The 18348-nt window shown below is 39.8% G+C and overlaps 1 protein-coding gene across 3 annotated transcripts in view; it reads left to right on the plus strand.

Annotated features, from left to right (window-relative positions):
• Positions 1 to 18348, plus strand: part of ADAMTS12 (ADAM metallopeptidase with thrombospondin type 1 motif 12) — a 171716-nt gene that overhangs the window by 104261 nt on the left and 49107 nt on the right. For all 3 annotated transcript variants that reach the window (XM_083818567.1, XM_083818566.1, XM_083818568.1), the window contains 6 exons: positions 956 to 1099; positions 1342 to 1486; positions 5189 to 5281; positions 5489 to 5634; positions 6439 to 6608; positions 14554 to 14687. In XM_083818567.1, coding sequence (XP_083674693.1) covers positions 956 to 1099; positions 1342 to 1486; positions 5189 to 5281; positions 5489 to 5634; positions 6439 to 6608; positions 14554 to 14687 — 832 coding nt within the window. The remainder of the gene's footprint in view (positions 1 to 955; positions 1100 to 1341; positions 1487 to 5188; positions 5282 to 5488; positions 5635 to 6438; positions 6609 to 14553; positions 14688 to 18348) is intronic.

Here is an 18348-nt window from a genome sequence, read left to right on the forward strand (position 1 = left end):
ACATTTGAGTCATGGTACAATTACATTTTCCAGAAACAAAGTCTTAGTGGTTTGAACTCACCGGAAAGGTCTTCGTCTGAGTCATTACTGAATCATGACCTGAGTTAGTTTTCACTGCTCTTTTACACAAGGACATATACAACTTCAGATGTTAACAATGCAGGTGTCAAAATCCTTCATATACTAATATCTCTGTATATTATTGTTTCAGATAATCTCCTTCACACTGAGATGATGTGGAGGCATCTATGTTTAGTCAACTGAATCCCACACAAAGTTTTTTGTTTATGACTTTTACAAGCTGTTGAATAAAGAAATCTCTTAGTAAGTCGAAAAAGCTGAAGAGAAAGCTGTTGGAAAGACTTGCTATGGAGATCTGTTTATAAGACACGACTGGAGGAAGTTAAATAGGAAGAAGTGAAGTTTGGAGGCTAATCCACTGACGTTCAGTAATGTGGAAAATGTCTTTGTCTAAATCTACCAAAAGAGATATAAAAAGAAACAATAAAGACATAATAAGGGAGTGTAAGAAAGTGTAACAAAGCCTGACCTTAGTTAAAGTAGTACAAGTCTAAGCAACTGGGGTCCACAAGCTAGGAAGCACTCTAGAAGCTTTGACATAACTTTTAAACTGGCACTCCTGGCCAAATTGTGCAATAGTGTTTTGACACCCTTAAAATAGCTCCACATGTAATGTTTACCACTTCTTGATTTTTTTTTGTCTGATAATATTGCTGTGCATAACAGATACATTTGAAAGCCTGTTGGAGTGTAGATTTTTGGTACGTTTTGGGTCAGATTTGTATGTTTGGGTGTTTTTTTTTGACAAACAGGTATCTGCAGTTCACCAGAGGCAGAAGCAACCCTAGTGTCTTTTAAACACAGCGTGGAACCTATAGATGAGTGTTGTGGTACATCCGATCAGCTGGAGTTATTAGATGTTTTGTTTTTCCAGTTTTGGTATCCAGCATGACGGAAAAGAGAACGACTGTGAGCCTGTTGGAAAGCGCCCATACATCATGTCCCGGCAGTTGCAGTATGATCCTACTCCGCTCACCTGGTCACAGTGCAGCAAGGAATACATCACACGTTTCCTAGAGTGAGTGATTGGGTGGTAGCATTTCCCCGAAATGAGTACAACTGTGTGTGAAAAGTTCCATAAACTACCAGAAAAAAGTGCTGTTTGTTAGTAGCACTTCAGCTGGAATCTGGAACTGTTGTTTCCAAAGGCCATATCAAAAATTACCATTAACAATTAGATATTGCAAGTCTGTATAGAAGTGTCAAAAAGATGGCTTCTGTTTTGTTTAGTTTTTTCAATATGCAATTTTTGTTTTTTAGCCGAGGGTGGGGATTCTGTCTGGATGATATCCCCCAAAAAGAAGTCTTAAAGTCCCCAATCATTGCTCCTGGAATGATTTACGATGTGCATCACCAGTGCCAGCTTCAGTATGGCTCCAATGCTACTTTCTGTGAAGATGTGGATGTGAGTGCTCTGTATTTTTCTTCTTTCTCCTAATGACAACTTAAACATTTGGAACAGTGTGGAAGTGCAGTCAGTGAACCTCGGTTGCTAACTACATGTGTAGCATGTTCAGTCTTGTAGGCTAGGTGCACAGTACAAGCATTGCCTAACACAGTGTTTTAATTCTACTCTGCAGACTTGTTGCACCATTTGCCTTATATATTCCAAGACATTTACTGGATCTCCCCATACTTGATGTTAAATGCCTGTGGTTCAATGGTGGAGTCATTTTGGTTTGAAAATTACAATCCTGATTTTAGGTAAATTAACAATGGAACTTAAGTCCTATTATCAAAAACAAGATGCTTTTCAAGCATATAGCTTTCAAGTGACCAAATCATACTGGTAACAAATATTCAGTTTTAGGAAATGTTTTCTGAAGAAATCAGGGCTGTGCTCTCTTCCCATACGTCTTGACTTTTCATACTCACTATGGTCTAAGTAATTAAAGGAAATTTCAATCCATAGACTTTGAAAATCTGTGTCCCCATAATATATGAGATTTTTATGTCTAAACAGGTAATTTGTAGTTACCCTGGGGTTTTATCTCACTGCACAGTCAAACAGTGCTGTGTGAAGATGCATGAGAACAGTATAGTGACATCAGCACAATTCCCTGCAAGAGCTAGGAAGTACTGCAGAGTAGCAGATTATATTAGCTATGGTGTCATGCTGTGCCATTGTAACTGTACATAGCTTGTTCAGAGCTATGAAGCTCAGTGCAGTCCTTTCCTATATAGAGGAGTTCAGAAGCAGTGGTTTGAAGTGCTAATCTAGCTAAGGGATCACTAGGTTTTGCTGAGTTTTGGGCAACAATATTCATTAAACTTTACTGGCAGCATAACATTTTCCTCTGCGTGTTAAGCAGGGCAGTGGCAGTAGTGTCTTCACTAGGCAAGGTATTGTGCACAACTCTGGACTGGGGACTGCTGATCTTGATTGTTTATTCCATTTAGATAATTATGCGTATCCTCATTTACTCTCCTATTAGAGGGATTACTTCTGATTAATCTCCCTTAGCCTTAATAGATAACATGATTACCAATGTTGAACTGCAACTACTGAATCTGAAGCAGGTATTGAAAAATTGCTTTCATTTGCTGTTCCAGTTTCCTTAGCTAGTGTAATTTGTCCGACAGTACAGATAGAAAATTAAAGTGTAATTTTGCAGTGCTGGTTCATTCTGTGTCTCCTTGGGTTTGAACCTGTGGGCCTTTACGTTCAGCATCTCTTGATGGACCAATTTTACAGCTAGATATATGTCAGAAAATTAATTGATATCATCTTATTTTACTTTTTAGTGCAAGGACTGTGTTTTGCAGGTAGCTGCACTGGCAAGAAAATTAATTGTGAATTAGTATAGTTTGCATGGCATTTCATCTAAGAGGTCAGACTATTATTTACCTTTCCACTATTTACTTAACATTCACTGACCAAGCTACGTTTGTTGTGCAACTTTTAATGTCTGTCTGAATTCAATCCACAGATTCTTTTTTAGGGATTTAGTATATAGTATATAGTATTTAGTATATATCAGTATATAGCTGAAGATGCCCAAAGGTTCAGTGATTACACTTACAGAAGTCCTCTAGTATCCTGTGAAGTACATAAATGTTGTCACTGTAATGTGAAAATAAAAGCAAAATACAGATTAGGGGGAGGAGTTTTCCAAGTAGTAAGTGGATCGATCCCCAGCTTTCTATAGGACAGACTGCAGGAACTTAGCATCAAGGCACAGACTCTCATCTCACAGATAGAGTGGAAAGTGTACACACCATGTTGCTGATTATAAAATCACTTGCCTTGCAGTGAGTCCATATTACAGTCACGAATTTCTGACTGTTCTTCATGTACTTCCAAAAGTACAAAGTAAACAGTGCTCCAGTATTTTTAGAGATGGAGAAAAGCTCTGGTACATGGAAAATTCATCAGCCAGAACATTTGGTTAGCTCTTTCTTTACATGCTGACAGTGATGGTTCCACAAAGAGTTGCACAGTAATGCTACTCTTGAACTATAAATAGGGAACTGCAAAACAATCTCTGGCTCGTAAATATTGGCCAAAAGCAGCTACATGAGCAGAGATGCAATATCCCAGACAATGTATTTCCAACTGGACATGTAGAGTACTTAGAAACATTTTGTATTATCAAATTTCTTTCCTGGTGAACATACAATGCAGAACGTAAATAACAGCCATCTCTATCAAAACAGACCATGCCTAAGCTTAGCTATTTTAAGTAGAAGCAGCTCAGAAACCAGCAGCCAAGTTTTTGATTTCAAATTCAGCCAAACGTTGCTGCTAGCTCATTGGGGCTGCATTTTCCCAAGTGTCCAATTTCAGTGTTGGCTCCCAAGCACAGCAGATTTTTTACTTTGAGAATCCCAGTGGAAGCTGGTAGTGGGATAGTTCTTGTTGGTTCTCCTATGTGATGACACAGAGCTGTCCCAGTTTCACAGGTGAACGCTGCCAGGTTTGTTCCCTTTCCCAGTACTGAACTCTGCAGTTCAACACCCTCTGCCAAGACTTGGCCCAGAGCTCCTGGGCTTTTGCTTCTGCTGTTCCAGTTGGGACTGCACAGTCTCTGACACCCCTGGTTTCTCCAGCTTGTAAATGGTCTTCCACAGACTTAGGATTTCCTAAGCATGCAGGGCTTCTGTACGTGAACCAGAAGAGAAGCTGATTTGTATGTGAACTGTGTCAGGTCTGCATGAGATGTATTAACCACCTCTGTCAAGGGGGAATTGCCCTTGATGTCTCTCCTTTCTGTATAGAAAATAGTTCTGCTTGAGTGAAGAGCAATTGTTGTAAGGTAGCTGTAACGATTCTTGACATGCTATCTTTGACTCTCAGGAGTTTCTGTCCCTTGTGTAGAGAGCTGACCCCTGCATGCAGAGCAGCAGCTGAAATTCTGTGCTTTAGTGACAGGGAACTGCATTGAACTGGCACCTGTTTCTGAGTTTGTTAATCTGCCAGTATGCACCAACCAGAGCCCTTGCTCTTCCCAGCCTACTAGGCTTTTTTTCTCAGATAGGTAGCTTGGACTTCTTCTTTTAGATCATTCCATCATTGTCTGATTGGCTGATGTTTTAAGAGACCTGTGTTTTGATCTCTTTCTCCTCCTCCAATTTTGGGAGCTAATGAATGTTAACCTGGCTGTTGTACTTGGAGATGTGACATTGTTTTCATTTACCTGTGTGGTTTCTGTCACCTTTTATTTCATTGTATGTTTTCAGGCAAACAGCAATACAAAATTGAATACTGTATTCATTAGTACTCTTTAAACGAAAATAATGCAGACTGTTCACTTTCAACGTAAACAATACTGGCCAAACTTTGTAAAACCATTTTTCCTGTGTGTAGCTAGGAGGTGAGCAGCCTATGAGGGGAATATTTAAACTCACAAATATAGTTTGGTTAGTTAACTTGGTAGAAAGTACTGACTGTTTTGTATTTGTCATGTAGTCCCTCCTTGAGTAGTACCTGAATTTGGACCTTTGGTGGGTCCTAACTTGTGGAAAACTTTGAACATGTCTCTGGAAATACAGCCCTTTTAAGGCTTTCTAAATTGATGTACAAAACTGTGAGAAATATTTTGAAACTCTTGGCCATTGGAGTTCTTCAGCTCTGTTTCAGACTGCTGTAGTTTTCTTTCTTTTCCAGAACCTTTGCCAAACACTCTGGTGCTCAGTGAAAGGCTCCTGTCGCTCCAAACTGGATGCTGCTGCAGATGGAACTCGATGTGGAGAAAACAAGGTGACCGTGAGCTGTGGTATCTGCAAAACGGAAGCAGAAAAACCATGAATAGCTCTGCTATGTTTAGTGTAAAAGAAGAGTGTCCTGTGACATCTCTGTTTCAATATCCACTAAGTTGTCAACCTTCAGGGACTGAAATAACAATTCATGTAACATTTTTCTGTTTTATTAATCTTAACCTGTTTGTCCTGTTTGTTCTCTCGACAGTGGTGCTTCTCTGGTGAGTGCATTACAGTAGGCAAGACTCCAGAAGCAGTCCATGGTGGATGGGGTGTTTGGTCATCCTGGTCCCATTGCACAAGGACCTGTGGGGCAGGAGTTCAGAGTGCAGAGAGACCATGCGATAACCCAGAGTAAGTTGAGTGCACAATCTTTTGATGCTTATTCAAGATCTTCAAGGTACTTATGATGTTGGAGACACTTTGTGTGATGCTATTTTACCAACGGGTAAAACCTTACCTTTTAAAGTCATTGTCTTATACTTTAATCCTTACCTTCCATTGTGTTTATTTCTATTCAAAATGAAAAAAAAAAATCCTGTTATTTTGCATGCAAGCCTTGTGTAAATGTTAGAAATGTTGTTTTAATAATACTGTCATACATAAATAAACATCTTCATACACAGGAGAGGAGCAATAGGTAGCATTCTGTTCCTGAGGGAAATCAAGGACTTGCCTTTCATGTTTTATTTTAGTCATCAGTTTTGTTTGAGCTTCATATACATGAGCTGATGGGTACAGAACATGAAGGGCAGAGTTTTCTAATACGTACTTGAATTTATGAGGACACTACATCTCAATTTGAAAAATCACTAAGAGGGTCCCTAACAGTTGAAATCTCTTGGCTTTTTTGGAAGAACTGTCAATTATTCTGGAAAATAAGGAGTTTTGGGGAGTTCGTTTGATAAGGTAATTTGACATAAGTTCAGCCAAGCAGTTTACCAAGCACTTCTTTGTGCTTGTAACAAGATACAAAGTGCCTCTAGATTCCTATACTTCATATGGTATGTTTGGGTAGTTGAACATGTGAACAGTATGACTACTCTGTAAAGGATTTGGATTCACCTTGTTATCCCGTTGGAACCTGAAAGTAATTGCGTGTTTGAAACTACTTTTCACCCAGAATATCACATCCCAATCTCAATGCTTCTTTTCTAGACCACAGTTTGGAGGAGACTACTGCACTGGAGAAAGGAAACGCTATCGCATGTGTAATATTAGCCCCTGTCGAAAAGGCTTGCCCACCTTTCGTCAGATGCAGTGTACTGAATTTGACACAGTTCCCTACCAAAATGAATTCTACCACTGGGTGCCAGTTTATAACACAGGTATGAAGCTCTGAATTTTTTAATGTCTTGAATAAATTCCCAAGAGTAGGCAATCCCACTGTGCCACAAGTCAAGCAAGTGGGCAGAAGAATGGCCTGGCTGAACAGGGAACTCCTTCTGGTACTAGGGCAGAAAAAGAAAAGATATGAGGCTTCACAGGGAGATGAGAGAGCTACATTTTGCAAGTGCAGGGAGAGAACAAGAAAAGCCAAAGCCCAGCTTGAGTTGACACTGATCACTGTGGTGTCAGACAACAAAAAAAGGCTTTTTCAAGTATGTCAGCAGCAAGAGGAGGTCTAGGGAAAACAATGGACTGATAGGTGGAGCAGATAGTGACCTAAAAAGTAAGGAGGAGGAAAAGGCACATTTAATGCCTTATTTTTTGCCTCAGTTTTTAACAGTAATGACAAATCTTAGGCTGCCTGGTCCTCAGAGCTGGAGGACCATGACTAGGAGCAGTAACTTCCCATCTGTGGTCACCAAAATTGTAAGTGAACAGCTGTATCAGCAAAATATTCATAAGTCTATGGAGCCTGACGGAATTTCTCCCCAGAGTGCTGAAAGAGTTAGGGGATGTTACAGCTGGACCTCTCTCAACAATTTACCAAAGGTTGTGGGAGTCTGCAGAGGTCCCTGCTGGCTGGAAGCTAGACAATACTATACCTTTCTACAAAAAGGGCATGAAAGATGACCCAGGAAACTATTGACCTGTTAGTTTAACCTCAATCCCTGGAAGAGCTATGGAGAAGATTGTCCTGGACACTACTGAAAGTCAGTTAAAGAACAAAGCAATTATCAGGCTTCATCAACGTGGGTTCGTGAAGGGAAAGTCCTGCCTCAGTAATTTGATCTCCTTCTATGATAAGGTCACCCACTCGGTGGATGAAGGGAAGGCAGCAGACATAATTTTTCTGGATTTTAGTAAGACCTTAGCATTCCTCAAAGCATCCTACTGGACAAAGGGCAAGAGGAGGGCAAGAAAGCTGATATTAGGGCTGGAAGGCTTGTCGTATGAGAAGAGGCTGAGGATGCTTGGGTTGTCTACTTTGAAGGAAAGGAGGCTCAGAGGCAACCTCATTGCTCCCTGCAACTTCGTGAGCAGGGGAAATGGAAAGGAAGGTGCAGGTCTCTACTCCCTGGGAACCAGTGACAGCACATGTGGGAACAGCACAAAGCTGAACCAGGGGAGGTTCAGGCTGGACATTAGGAGCAATTTCTTTACCATGCTGGTGGCCAACCACTGGAACAGTCTTTCTAGCGAGGTGGTTGATGCCTCATGTCTGTGAATGTTGAAGATGCATTTGGACAATGCCCTCATTAACGTGCTTTTACTTTTGGTTAGCCCTGAAAAGGTCAGGCAGTTGGACTCCATGATCTTTGTAAGTTCCTTCCAACTGAACTATGCTATCCTATTCTATTTGAAACATCCTCGATTTTGGTGACCTTTTGCCAAATCCTTCAAATATCAAGCAAATATTTCTTCTGTGGCTTACAAGATTTTTTGTCTATTTTTGTCTATTGTTTTCTCAGCAGCCAGAATTTCAGTGTAGATCTGCATTTCTCCCTCATGATCTGTGGGGTCCACGAAATAAATATAAAATAAAAATTAAATATAAATTAAAAATAACGTTTGCAAGTTTATTCTTATGTTCTATTAACATCAAGTGTTTTCTTGCTGCTAAACTCTATCTTACAGGAATCTTGGCTTCCTCAGGTCGGTTTTCAGGGTATGTGCATTTACACAGAGAGTTGGCCAAATCCTGTGCTGATCCTTCATCTAACATCATTTTGTATTTTTATGGGGGTAGGTGGCTATTGTGGGCTCAGTGCTTCCAGTTTTGTTCAGCCATGTCCAGCTATTGCACTGCAGTACATCTGGCAGTTTTCCAGTCATCTCAAATTTTAATTTTCTTTCACCTTTCAGTGTTTTCTAACGGTGTTCTAGGCAAAATAACTTCAAGTAGGTTCATCAGTCAGTTCTCCGTCTGAGATGGAGCAGTTTGAGCCTTTCCTGTGTTTGTCCAAAACAAAACGAGACTTTGAACAAAAGCAAACCAACAGTCTCTTGTAAACCCCCACAAAGAGAGCTGACGCTTCAGGGCTCTGGAGACTGAATCACCATGTCTGCCATAAGTCAGCCAACCTTTCTCGGTCTATACCATCTTCCCTTACTTTTCCCCCTAACTAATGCCATCCCATTTTCAAGAATTTTTGGAGCACTCTGTTCCTACTTGAAGCTTGCTGCCAAGAAGGTTTTGGCTTATGTTTTATTATCAGGCATTTTCAATTCCCTCACCCTGCACATGTGATATAAGGGGAAAAGAAAGTGTTCTGAAGCTTTACCAAACCGTGACCGATGTAACAGTTTTTGTGTGAAAACATTTAGTTGAGACGAAACCCTGAGACAGAAATTTTCTAGATGCTGTTAATTTCTGCATTCCTTCATCCTTCTGAAAAAATGGTGAAAGAAACCTTGATGACCATCTCTCCCATCTTTATTTACATAGTTTCCTTAACCAAGTTATAATTGTCACTTAATTAAACACTGTTTAAGTGTTCTTTCCCACTGTGTAAATTGTACCTTCATGAAGATTCTCTTGTGAATAGTGAGATGCAACAAGTAGCTTTAACAAGCAACTGGGAAGGAAAGAAGTGGATAATACCTTGCTGTTTCCTACGCCAACTGTGGTTAAGGTTCTAAATACTTCGAGATTTTTCCCTCCCTGTTTTACATGAGTTTGAGCCTCCTTTGGGGACTTGCACAGTCCTGTTGTAGAGTTGCCCTGGAGCACAGAAACCTATGTGCTCTTGCTAGAGCACCTGAATATCAATGGGAATGTCAACATGAAGGGAACTTGCAGGTTCAAGAGTGGTTAAAGCATATGGTGGCTCTGACCAGGGTATTTACTGAATTGTTCTCATAATTCTGGCCCCTGCATTGACACTTTAGTCAGACTTCGGTGCTAAATTACTTCTGTTGTCATCAGGCTGAGCCCACATCTATTTATATATATATATATATATATACACCTTTATATAGGTATATATATATATACCTTTTGACAAATTACATTTATCTGAACCTGATAGCTTCCTAGGACTTAAAGTCCACATAGTCATCACGAGTCTTACATTAAAGTGATTAAAATAATCATATAAACACCATTGTTTTCTCAGTGAGTGCCGGGATCATCTAATTCACTGGCATAGGGGTTATGTAGCTAAAGAGTGGGAAATTTCATATTTCTTCCAAAATATATCTGTGTGTCAAGTAAGATCTGTACTGATATAGTCACAAGGTTTCAGCTAACAGTGCAAGATAATGCATCTGCTGCCATTGTTTTGGAATTAGATTTTCTTTTGCAGTTCCAAGTTTTTTTAGTGTGATAAGGTAGTTTCACCTTAGTTTCTTTTTACCTGTTTTGTCTGCTTGGCAATTGTCTTTTCTAATTTTCTTTGTTTTGGATTTCCTTATCCAGTTCTGACATTGGCAAGGATTTCAAGAGTAGAGGCCCACCTCTTTTATTCCTTGAGAAGTGGGGAAAAAATTATTGAAACCTTATCGTATGCTGGCAGACAGATTAATCACATCCATCTCAGTCAGGTTAAGTAGGACCCTTCCTGCATTCAAACTCATGGAAGTCAGCTGTAAGGGAAACGTTTGAATTTTGTATTTCTGCTCAGAGCAGGGAACATGTTCTTTTCTGGTTATCTTCACGTTGTTTTGTTTACAGTTGGTGAATCTGAATTCTGTTCTGATATATGCAGGAAAAAAAAGCACACATGTTCAACTAGGGCCAATGCAATGCCAGAAGGATACAGACAATCTGGAGGAGGTTCACAGAAGAGCAATGTGAAAGACAAGCAATTTAAAAATAATAGTTTAAAGTAAAGGCTAGAAAACGGCAAGTGCTTCTCTAGAAAAGAGAAGATTGAGTGATTTAAATGCAAAGTGCTTGAAGATTGTTTCTAAAGGTGCATTGCATACATATCCCTGAGCTAGCAGAGGTACAGGCTAGCAAGTCTGCATGGCTCCATGCAGTGTTGTGCTCAGGTCTGGAAGCTACAAAGCCTCAAGCAGTTTTGTGCCCTTGTTAGCTGACTTTGAAAAGCAGGACCCCATGGTCTTATTAGCTCGTTGTGAATGTAGCTCTTCTGCTTTAACCATCAAGTGAAAAGTTTCAGCATCAAGTTTTATGCCATTGAACTTCATGCTGCAGCTTCTGAGCCTCTCAACTCAAGACGGGGGAGAGACAGTACAAAGAGAGTCAAGGGAGAGCAGGCTCCTGCAGTTCTTCATGTCTGTGAAAGGTAGGAGAAGCAGTAACAGCCAAAATAATACAAGAGCACTTAGATTACACGTTAAGAGTTTTTTATTGCTGGTTACGTAGAAGGTTAGAGGAATTAATATTATCATTTTATATTACAACACAATCTGGGCATGAGCAATCTAAGTGGCTTTGATCCTACTTTGGTGTGGAGGAATTTCAGGCAGAAATCTAACCATTACTGAATGTTTACAGGTTGGATGTAGTATTCCATGTGTATGCTGGATCGCAAGAATTTCTGTGTATTTTGGCTTAAAAATTACTAAGATGACAGCCTTTTTGTTAAAGTATCATCATGAATTAACTAAATTTACTGAAGTATGGAAACTAAACCAGCTGTTTTAAAGAGTTCTTTTTGAGCAACCCTAATGCTTGCATTGAACTCTGTTTATTCTTTTTAGTTTTTTGAGGACTAAAATAAGATTTAGAAAATGTGAATTCAGTGCCAGTCTTTGCTTTTGAGTTCCTCCATCATATGAGGCAAAGTATTTTCCTTGTGTGTCAGTTCTCTATCTGAAAATAGGAGGTAAGACCTTTCTACACCTGTATCTGTCTCACGTTTAAAATGTTAGACATTTGGAAGACAGTGACTGATTCTCATGCTGTTTATTTACAGCCCTAGAATAATGGAGCCCTGATACTTCATCAGATCTCTGGGCTCAGCTGTAAAAAAAAAATAAAATAATGATAGATAAGTAAATAATTTCAGCAAATGAGTGGCTAATATAGTGTTTGGATAATTTCCTCAGCAGGGCCCTAATCAGCCTTCCATGCAGATGAAATAAGAAAATAGCTTTAAGAATGAGGACAGGAGTATAAAATATTGGATAGGAGTGAGTCTGTGGGGAAGGAACAATAATCTCTCATTTCCAGTGGGTCGCAGTAGAAAACTGACAGGAAGAAAAGCATTTGTCGTACAGATAGGATCTATTTTTAGATGAGTTACTACAATTAGGAAAAACAGGAAAGCTTTCAGGCCTACAAGGCTCTTCTTTGAGTCATGAGGCTTTGCAAGTCTGAAAGTTTGCTTGTTATTTATTTTTACTTTTTCATTTGGCTTAGCGAGGAAGATTATCTTTCCCTACAAACTCTTTCTGAGTTATATAGTTAGACCATCGTCGTGACAGGAATATGTCAGAAGTCAGCACTGCCTGTTTTTTCTTGTTCATTGATTTCTGAGATGAAATTGGATACCGTCTTGCTTGTTATGTCAACATACAGCTAGGGAAGAGATACAGATACCAAGCTACTACTCTACATATTTCATTATGAGCAGTGTAAAAGCTGAAATAGCTTTAAGCAAAGTCTGGATCAGTCAGGGTGCATTTTGAACAGGTCACGGGCTTGCTGGGATTCTTCTGTTCTCCTTACTATATGAATACTGTGATTAGTGTTTAAAAAAATGGTGTGGTGAGAAGGTAAATAAGGTGAAGCAAACTTTAGAGCACTAACATAATCAAATTAGCCAAAACCCAATTTCTCCAGGTAAAAGTAAAATAAATTGTATTGCTTGTCAGGACTTCTGTTATCAGAACAGCTGACAGAGGTTATGGCTGACAGTTTTCACAGAGGGTCTGAGGACTGATAAGGTTTACAAACTTTATGTTCTTGCCTGAGATTTTTATAGTTCAATCTCTGTTGATATTCTTGAATGTGACTGATTATCACCTTGATTTCCACCAGTTTCATTACCTCAGTCCCCTCTGCCTCTAATCTCCCTATTGCCCTTTCTTTATTAAGAAAGGCTACTGTCACTTCTGTGCACTGCATGGTGCTGTATATATGTTAGTGCTGTACAAACCAGAGCAATGAAAGTGAATTTCCCCCTTCAAAAGCATAAGCTCTTTTAAAGGAAATGATTTGGTTTCTCTGCATTAGCAAAAAATTGAATTTCTCTCATTACTAGAAACTCTTCCAATTCTAAATACAGCTCTTTGTATGACACAAGCAAGGTCAACAAAGGAGGAAGGGGAAACAGAAATTCATCAGCTAGGATATCGATTTATAGTTACCCTGCATTGCTCTGAGACCAGGGGAGCAGTTGTTGGCTATCAGGCATAGGATGAAACTGTCACTCAGCAGAGGCACCTCTGTAGCACCCAGGGAGGTTTTAGTAAAATGTCTCAATATGGTGCCTTGAACTGCTGACTGGCAGTTTTAAGGCCTACTGCTTTGCTCAGCAAAGGATTTTGGCTTGCAGAGCATGAACAAATTGCTGTGGCACTTAGCTAGACCAGGGTCTTGGAACAGACCAGGAGCAAAAGACAGTTCTGCTGCTGCTGTCCCTCCTGGATGTGACAGTGGATAGCTTTTTCTTTCAGTCAGATAGCAGTCTGGGGGCCTACAGGAAAGCTGGGGAGGGACTCTTTGTCAGGGAGTGGAGTGATAGGATGAGGGGGAATGACTTTAAACTAAAAGAGGGGAGATTTATTTTAGATATTAGGAAGAAATTCTTCACTCTGAGTGTGGTGAGGCACTGGCACAGGCTGCCCAGAGAGTTTGTGGATGCCCCATCCCTGGCAGTGCTCAAGGCCAGGCTGGATGGGGCTTTGGGCAACCTGGTCTGGTGGGAGGTGTCCCTGCACATGGCGGGGTGGTTGGATCTGGGTGACCTTTAAGGTCCCTTCCAACCCAAACCATTCTACGATTCTGTGACTGTGCTGGAGGGTTTCTAGGGTAGTGATCTGAGGGCAGAGATTATGTCCTTGGCTTTGACCATGGTTTCAATTCAAGCTCATCTTCAGTGCATACAACTTATTTATCAAACTTGTGTCCTTTGACGCTCCTAAACCTGAGATTCAAAATTTCAGGCTCCCGAAGACCAGCATCTATGAGGTGGGGCAGGTGCCTGTTTGGCTCTTTTTACTCCATGTATGGACTAGTATAAGGCTGAGCCCTTACAGAGAATCACAGATTGCTTTTGCTGCATTTTTTCTCTTCTCAATTGCACATCTATATATAACAAGCCTGGATATGTCAGACCCACCAGTATTATCTCCATTTCATAAATTGCCAACCAGGAAAAAACTCAAGTGTTTGAAATAACTTATTAACTGCCAGCAGGTATCTGAAATTAAGCAGTGATGTGACTGACAGGCAGAAGATGAGAAGTGATCATTTCACTGCTCACTGAGAGGGGACGGCAGCACCGATCAGGAGTTATAAATTATCTCAAATCAGTCATCAGCTGATAAAAACCAGTTGCCTAGCCTTGGCAATCTTACTCCCAAATTCCTCTTTTCCCCTTACTGATGACTGTTGTTTTTGCCAGTTTCCTGTCCCTTTCTCCATCCCAAATGATGGCCTTGTTACTGCTCAACTCAGCCAGCTGGCTGTTAATATATCAGCAACAGAAAGCGGTGGAGGTGTGGGAGGTCTGATGGTACAGGACTCTAGCTTCTTCCTACTCTAGTCATGTTTGTCAGGCCTCTGCTACTTGCTAGTTAGCATTACTATGATTGCTTTGGTAACTGAGTCTAATTATGCTATTTCTTGTCAGTAAATATAAGAGAAAGCTAGTGAGTGGTGCAGTGAAGATATATTGTCGTTCTCAGTGCATTGCACTTCAATGTCCTGCTGGAATGTTTTCTGAGAAAGTATCTTTGTTTTCATTTCAGCAAACCCCTGTGAGCTCCACTGTCGTCCAATAGATGGCCATTTTTCAGAGAAGATGTTGGATGCAGTCACTGATGGTACTCCTTGCTTTGAAGGAAGGCACAGCAGAGATATCTGTATTAATGGCATGTGTAAGGTATTGGGTATGTTTGCATGTTTCTTTCTCTACAATTTTATGTAGTTATGGGAAAATACTTCATGTTTTTGTGAGTTGTGGTTTTTTTTTTTTTGAAGAACCACGGTATGCATTTCATTTTATTGCATTTTTAATGATCATGGAAGTAAGTTCATAAAAACAACTTCTCTCAGTAGACGTGAGAGACATTTCCATTAGTTTTAATGAATCCATTACCCTGAGAGCTAATTATTTTTGGTACCTTCGAACTCTTCTTTTCTTCTTCTGTTGCTTTAAAACAACAGTTAAAGATAGCCTGTTTGTTTCTGGTGAAACATTTTCATGAATAGTAGTTTTAGGGCTGTAATTGGTGTCACTGCTATGTGGTTTTATTTTGAAAATGCTGTTTAGTATTGCACACTATGTAGCAGTTCTAAACTGACTTGTAGTAAGATCAGACGTTTGCTTTTAAAGATAATTAAAATTATTTCCCTTTACAACAGTAGATTGAATAATGTTGTACAACGAGGTAACTGGCAAACACGTGGTATGTGGCTCAATAATGTTCTGTTTATTGAAGAATAAATATGAGGTTCTCCGCATATTTTGCATGTTGGTAGTTAATACACCTCATAACATCAGTCCCTCAGAAAGCAGCAATAAAAGATTTGTTCTAAGTTCTCCTTGCAGAACATGCATTTGTGAAAGGGAGTTATTGAGGTCCTGCTCCAATTCACAGTGAAGAGATTCCGCTTGGCTTTACTAAGAGCCAGGATGGGCCTTTTAACTGTGATGGTGAAAAAACTGACCTGCTCATGAACAGCTCAAGCCAGCTGGAAACAAACCCTACTGTATTGAAAAGTGTAGTAAATGTTGCAAACTGTATCAGCTCTTTACTAACAAGAGGCCAAAGAAGCTAGGTCCAGAAGGCTGTCTTTGTGATGTTACGCTTTTATGTTCTGATTTCCAGCCCAAATGGATTGTGATCACTGTGGCTAATTTTAGCTTCCATATGCTTTCTGTATTTAACTTTGCCTGTGACCATTCAAATTTATACCTGTTTTGGAAACAGTAGAATGATTGACAGATTGGAGTTGAAAGGAAAATTTTAATTGCAGTTTCTAGATACCAGATATACTTCAACATAAATAGAAAGGCTTTGAGTCCCAAGAACTAAAGCATTTCTTCCATAGTACTGACACTATCATAAATATGGTTTTGTCAGCCTTTCATATGTTGACTACCACTTCAGATCTTCTGACAAACAGGTCTAATTGGAATCACAATCATGGAGTGAACAATATAATCATGCAGCTGTCACAGATGAGAGCCAGCAATGAATAAGTGAACCCAAATATCTCATATATCTGAAAGACAGTGTGTCTTTATATAAAAAAGTGCCCAGCATAACACCTGAGGAGAAGCTTTTTCAAGTACCTCTCAACATAATTCACTAATATTTTAGTCCAGCTAGTTAAACACAATAAATACACTGCAGATCATGGTAAATCTAGAAATACATTGAATATAATTAGTCTGGTACATAATTCTTGTACTCCAATAGCAACATGTTGCTAATAACGTGGAAAAAGTTCACAAACATTAACAGCAGTGTCTAATAACGCCATATTTTGGTTTTCATTACTTTATCTCACAAAAGCACTTCATGTTTGTTCTAAGTCCTAAAATAACACTTCAACCTGAAATTTAGTAAAAAATTGAAAATGGTGAGATGTTGTACATTAGATCTGTCTGTCCATATTGCTCACATATTTGGTTTGCAGAGTAATTCCTGTTTAACAACGAATCTCAGAGTTTTCATAGTTGCTGGGGTTGGAGGGAAGATAGGTAGACTCAGATTCAGTCAAGAATCTAATCTCCTAAATTCAGCTGATTTTAACCTGATTTTTCAGATAGCCATGGTTTTGCTCAGAACAGACAGATAACTTGTTCTTACCTAGATGACTTAACATGGATTGAGGTGCTTCATTTTAGTTACTTTAGGTATACTGAACGGTCTCCTAGCCGTCCTGGTAAATCCATGGGGAAGTAAGCATAGACACCAGTGCTGACTCTTTTGGCCTTTGTGATTTGCCCAATATGCGGGGCCTCATTTTTCAGAAGCATTGCCTATGCCTCACTGCACAAGGACGCTTTCCTGTTAGATGCTGGTATGGTATTTCTTTAGAACTTCTTGATCAGAAACAAACCAGAACTGGTAACTCACTTGAGAACCTGGCAAATAAGACGGTTGGGCCCTCTGCTCTGTCATTTACACCTAAGAGGAGTTCCCTGAATGTGCAATGGTATTAAATCACTCTGCACTGGAAATAGAGACTGCAAAGGGGAATCTCAAAGCTACATGCCTGCAATTGCCACCATGTTTTCTTTCCAATTGGTGCTAATAAGAGGAAGAGGGATGCAGTCCCCTTAACCCTTTTATTCTGTTCTCACCTAGCTTGGCCTTCCTTCTTGGACCCAATCCTGTAATGATGCCCAACTTAGAAATGGAAGGAGGCAACAAGATCTGTTAGTAATGTTACCTAAAATTGTCAAGATATATCATGACTAGTTTGCTATTTAACCATATTTCTCTGCATTCATCTTTTGGGTGCCTCTTTCCCTTTATTTGGAATATTGTTAAGGAACATAACCGATCTTCATATGTTTTAAATTATACGTCACAAGCAGACTCTAATTCTTATTAGAGCACTTGGTTGCTCCCACAGAGTCATAAAGATACTGCCACTATAGTATGTTTGCTGAGCAGTGATACATACATGAGTTCTCCAGACTGAGGAGTTTGGTTAAATATGCCATGGCATGGTCTAAAAGTGAAAGCTTGGTGAACACGCTGAGAGTGTGCAGACTTCGACAGCGGAGGACCTGGCATCTCTGCTGTTTGTAACAAGCATTCATCTCCTGCACAGAATTTTAATAGGTTTAAATGACCTTCAGTCATGCAAATCTGTGAGCTGTTCTCTGTGGTAATGTGTGGTTGTTATATTGAGAGATTAACATAGTATTGAATTACACAACTATAGTACTAGGGAAGAAAGTGTTGTGTTTTTCTTTTTTTTTCTTCTCTTGCTAAAAAGCAGATTACATATCTCAATGCTTTTGTAGTACTTTTACTACCATTCACTATGGTTCAATCTCCTCTTCCCACTGCTAGCCCAACAGGAAATTGATTCAGAAACATCTAGACAGATTATAAGAGGAATAGGCACATCGGGGCACATCTTTCCCTGTTCAAGGCAATCTTGTGGCCAACATGACAAGATCATGATTTCTTTATTTGTAGACCTGTGGGGGAGGCAGATGGAAGGAAGAGCTTAGAAGCATAACATAGCATTCACGTAACTTTGATATTCAGGCAGTACATCCAGGACATACCCTTTAGTGAGAGCAAGGACTTTTTGTATCTGCTCCCCACAGCCAGTCTGGCACAAAAGTCTCTGCCTCTGGAAGTGACAACAGGGTAATATCTCTGGCTATTTTCCTTTTAGTCACCAAGCAGCAGGAACTAAATTGTTTCTCCTACCTCGTAGCATAACCAGACAATTCAAGTCATTATTTCTGCCTCCATACTGTGTGGTGGGACCAGTAATAAAGCTGGTCTCAGGTGCATCAAAAAGGCTCTTGGTGAATGGGGCAATGACAAAGGGCTGCAGGGAGTGAT

Source organism: Anser anser (assembly GCF_964211835.1).
Source record: "Anser anser genome assembly, chromosome: Z".
Lineage (NCBI taxonomy): Eukaryota > Metazoa > Chordata > Aves > Anseriformes > Anatidae > Anser > Anser anser.